At 40.6% G+C, this 4,785-nt stretch overlaps 1 protein-coding gene across 1 annotated transcript; it reads right to left on the reverse strand.

The window, feature by feature from the left end:
• Positions 1–4,543, reverse strand: LOC120276280 (probable beta-D-xylosidase 6). The gene is made up of 6 exons (XM_039283005.1): positions 3,820–4,543; positions 2,362–2,528; positions 2,179–2,276; positions 1,723–2,073; positions 843–1,259; positions 1–758 (listed from the first exon to the last, which is right to left on the reverse strand). Exons 1-6 carry the CDS (start codon positions 4,510–4,512, stop codon positions 181–183), a joined length of 2,304 nt encoding a protein of 767 aa, XP_039138939.1. The 5' UTR covers positions 4,513–4,543; the 3' UTR covers positions 1–180.
• Between the last annotated feature and the right edge of the window lie 242 nt (positions 4,544–4,785).

Raw genomic sequence — 4,785 nt, forward strand, 5'->3', positions numbered from 1 at the left:
ATTTATTTACCAATCAAACAAAATAGTTTTCAATGCATAAATGATCCAATAGTAACTTCATTCCGTTACTGCAAGATCATATTTTATGCTTGCAAACAATGAACTACACCAGAAATGCTATAAAAATAAATAAATAAAATAAAAAGAGCAGCGTGGGAAACAATATTTGAAAGCTTCAGTTCATGCTTCAATAAACAAAACATGCTCCAGTTCTTCCAGCTCAAGAACATGAACTCCCAGAGGCAAAACTCGCTCGCCGTGTTCATTGGCCATGCTCAAGTGTTTGCAAGGATCAACGGGAATATCAATTTCAGCATCGCCATTAGCAATCGTACGCACGCGTTCAAATCCAATCAATTGTTTCTGTGGCAAACCTGTGATGTTCGCTAACGATCTAGAAAACAAGATGACCGAGTGATCTCCATCCATCGGACCATTATTCACAACCGATACCTTCACTACAAATTTCAATGTCTCACAAGACGATATCTTATCAATGGGCACGTAATCAAGCCCGTCTTCACTAGCCATCCGTCTCATGGTTGATTCTAACAAGCTAATCCGGCGAGGTGCCGATTTGATTTTGTAAGAATACTTGGAGTAACTCAAACCGTATCCGAATGGATAAACCACTTTCCCTGTGTAGAATCTATAAGTTCTTCCAGGATAACCTCGTGACGGATCAGCCCTCATGTTCATATCGTTCATAGGAACATTAGTGAATGATTCGGGATACCAAGTTACAGGTAATCGGCCTCCTGTTACAATCCAAAATCATGTTAGATCATTTCAAGTATAGTGGATAAGCTTTGAAACTATTACTAAGTGAAAACTTCACCAACCCGGGTTAAAATCTCCGAAGAGAGCTTCTGCGACTGCCTGTCCCCCGGTTTCACCTGGGTATCCAATCCATAGAACACTTGCTATTTTTGGATCTCTTTTCGCAAATGAGATATCAAGAGGTCCGCCCCCCATAAGGAGAAGTATCAATGGGTTTTTGGACGCATGTGCAACAGCTTTGATGAGATGCATTTGTTTACCAGGTAGTAGCAGGCTTGTTCGATCATGGTCTTCGGTTTCTTCAGTAAGATTGAGACCGGCTACAACAACCACAGCATCAGCCTCTTGAGCGACATGGACAGCTTCTTTAAATCCGGTGGTTGAATAACAGGGCACATCTAAACATCCAGAAGCAAATGTAGTTGTCTCAACATAAGCCTGGAGGCCCTTGTACAAGCTCTTTGGATTGCATGCAAAGCCTGAATACAGTCATAAAAATCAGAAAGAGCACTATTGATCTCCAAAGTCTATTAAAATGGTCCTAGTATGGGTTTGCTACATTACCCATTTGGCATATCAACATGTTGTCTATTCTAGGTAGTAGGTATAACTGCACTTCTGTCCTGAATTATAATTGAGAACTCATTTTGATCCATGAAAACAAACTATATTCATTTTGGTTCAAGGCTTATGTTTTTGAATAAAGACCAAAACTGCTCAAATTTTTCACAGTTTGACACTATTCTTACACTCTTCATCTTAGTTGAAAGCCCAAATTGAACATATTCTAGATGCAAGGACCAAAGTGAATATTGAGATTCAGTTCTTCACCAGTATTCAATTCATGAACTTGAAACACACACCAGAACAATCACATCTTGAAGTAATGCCATCTAATTATTCAAAGTAAAGGAATGTGAATTAGTATGGCAAGAGATAAACCTGTATAATCTCCACCCAATATGTCAGTATCATCCGCAGCAGGACCAATAATAGCAAGTGACTTGACCTTGCTCTTCTGTAATGGCAAAAAGTTCTTGTCATTCTTCAGAAGCACAATGCCCTGCCTTGCCGCTTCCAATGCGAGCTCCCTGTGCTCCTTGGTACAAACATCATCAGTCCCAAACCGTCCAAACCGCTGCTTTTTGGGTACTCCATCAAACAATCCAAGTCGCAGCTGAACAGAGAACAGGTTAAAAAGAGCACGGTCTATATATTTCTTCTCAAGCTTCCCTTTCTTTACTGCCGATTTAGTGTGGCGGAGCAAGTAAGTCCCACAATTAATATCCATCCCTTCATCACAAGTCAATTGATAACTAGATGTCACAATTCAATCAGGTCAGCTGCCAAAAGCTTGTTAAACAACTCAATTCTGCATTCAAGACATTGAACTCTCACCAGCTTTTAGGACTTCAGCCACAGCATCTTCAGCTGTTGGTGCGTACTTCTGATCCTCATGAATTATTGCAACGGCATCACAATCAGAAGTGATGTACCTACATTGTGTCATTTAATCAAATACACGAAATGCATATGTCAGAAACAGATAAACAACAAGAAGAAGAAGGCCAAAGAACTCACCCTTTGAATCCCCATTCTCCTCTGGCTTTCTCAAGGAGATCACCACGAGCACAAGCTGGGACGCCATTGACCTGATTGTAAGAACACATTAAACAGCTCGCCTTACCATCCTTGATGCAACTCCGGAATGGCGGCTGGAATGTGTCCTCCATATCTTGCTTGGTGACCTGACAAAGAGAAGAACCACAAGCTCAGAAGCTAAACCCAAATGCTAACCATTACTCTTCACCATCCCATTGAATGTGTATCTAAAGAAACTGTGCCATTAATTAAAGATCATCATCAATGTAATACTCACAACACTGATTAAAAAAAAAAAATAAACACAAGCTAAGACTTTCTAAACCATAACCAGCACACTGAAGGTGAATCTAGAGAAATTGCCATTTATTGAGACAATTAGCAGTGCAGTGCTTGGAATACTGATGAAAAGAACAAGATAAAAGCTTACCATTAATTCTTCACTGGAGCATTGGAGATGTATGTAGAGAAATTGTGCCATTCATCGTGATTGTAAGCAATGTAGTGTTTGCAACATTGATAAAAAGAACAAGCTAAGAAGCTAAACTGTAAGCCTAATTCATCACTAGCGGAGCATTGAAGACATATCAAGAGAAATTGTGCCATTTATTGATATCACAAGCAGTGTAGTGCTTGCAGCACTGATAAAAAGAGAACAAAAAGCCAAGAAGCTAAACCCTAATCATAATTACTCATCCTCACATTGAAGGTGTATCAAGGGAAGTTATGCTATTCATCAAGATCATACACACTACAATGTTTCCAACACTGATAAAAAGGAACAAGCTAAGAAACTAAACTCTAACCCTAATTCCTCACAGGTACATTTACAATGCATCAAGAGAAATTATGCCCTTGATCAAGACAATTAGTGAAAAGAATAACAAGCAAAGAACCCTAATCCTAATTCTTCACGGGCACATATGAGATGCATCCAGAGAAATTGTGCCATTTATCCAGATCATAAACAATTTAGTGTTTGCAACACTGACATATAACAAAAAAGCAAGCCAAGAAGCTAAACCCTAACGGGCCTAACCCTAATTCCTCAGCGGCGCATTAAAAATGTATCAAGAGAAATCATGCCATTTTCCAGATCATAAGCAATTTAGTGTTTGCAACACTGATAAATAACAAACAAGCAAGCCAAGAAGCTAAACCCTAACCCTAATTCCTCACTGGCGCATTGAAAATGTATCAAGAGAAATCATGCCATTTTCCAGATCACAAGCAATTTAGTGTTTGCAACACTGATAAATATCAAACAAGCAAGCCAAGAAGCTAAACCCTAACCCTAATTCCTCACTGGCGCATTGAAAATGAATCAAGAGAAATCATACCATTCATTGAGATCATAAGCAGTGTAGTGCTTGCTTGCAACCCAAGTGAAAACCAAACAAAAAACTAAGAATCAAAACCCTAAACCTAATTGCTCACCTTCGCATTGAAGGTGTACCGAGCGAACTTGTGCCATTTATCAAGATCATAAGCAGTGTAATGCTTGCAGCAAGCGGAGAGCATCATAGATCCACCATCAACATCGCCCTGGAAACCTCTCACATAGTCAACGGCGTAGGTGGACACCATAAAAGGATCCTCGCCGGGAGTCTCCTGGCCTCGGCCCCAACGAGGATCACGGAAGACGTTGATATTGGGAGCCCAGAAGGTGAGCCCAGCCTGGCGGAGGTTGTACATGGCGCGTGCCTCAACGGCGATGGCAGTGGCGATGGCGCGCCAGAGAGTGCGGTTGAAGGCGGCGGCGGAGAGAAGGACTTGGGGGAAGCCGGTGGCGGCACGGACGCTGCCGTTGAAGAGGACGCCGGGGCCGTTGATGGCGACTCCGTGGAGGGATTCCGACCACCATTGGTATGGTGGTATGCCGAGACGGGGAACGGCGGCGGCGGTGTTGGAGAGTTGCTGGATCTTCTCGGAGAGGGAGAGGAGGGAGATCAGGGAAGTAGCGCGAGTGGAGATGGAAAGTGATGTGTTGCAGAAGGGGAAGGAGGAGTGGGGAGGAAGACATGGGTAGGGTTGGGAGGAGGAGGAGGAGAAGGAGAGGGAGAGGAGATGAAGAAGAAGAAGGATGGAGATGGAGAGATGACGCCATTGAAGAGCTTGGTTTGATGCCATTGTTGAGCTTTGAAGCTTTGGAGAAGAAGAAGCTCACTCTAAATTTTTATAAAAATAAAATTAAAATAAATAAATAAATAAATAAAAGAAACCATTTTGTTTTGGTTGTTGTAACTGATTTTATTCAAATTTATTTAATTTTTTTAATAAAAAAACTTTAAATTTAGATGTGGGAATCTTTTTTTTTTAAAGTTAAAAAAATGAAATTTTTTATATTAATATTATATTTTTAATAATTAACTGATATTATTATTATTATTATATTAGTAATAT

Source organism: Dioscorea cayenensis, chromosome 14 (genome assembly GCF_009730915.1).
Source record: "Dioscorea cayenensis subsp. rotundata cultivar TDr96_F1 chromosome 14, TDr96_F1_v2_PseudoChromosome.rev07_lg8_w22 25.fasta, whole genome shotgun sequence".
In the NCBI taxonomy this organism is placed as follows: Eukaryota; Viridiplantae; Streptophyta; class Magnoliopsida; order Dioscoreales; family Dioscoreaceae; genus Dioscorea; species Dioscorea cayenensis.

Coding starts and splice junctions, on each gene's coding strand:
- LOC120276280 (XM_039283005.1), bottom strand. CDS start 4,512: ATGGCATCAAACCAAGCTCTTCAATGGCGTCATCTCTCCATCTCCATC. Junction 2,277..2,361: donor GGAGAATGGGGATTCAAAGG/GTGAGTTCTTTG, acceptor GACACAATGTAG/GTACATCACTTCTGATTGTG. Junction 759..842: donor CTTCGGAGATTTTAACCCGG/GTTGGTGAAGTT, acceptor GGATTGTAACAG/GAGGCCGATTACCTGTAACT.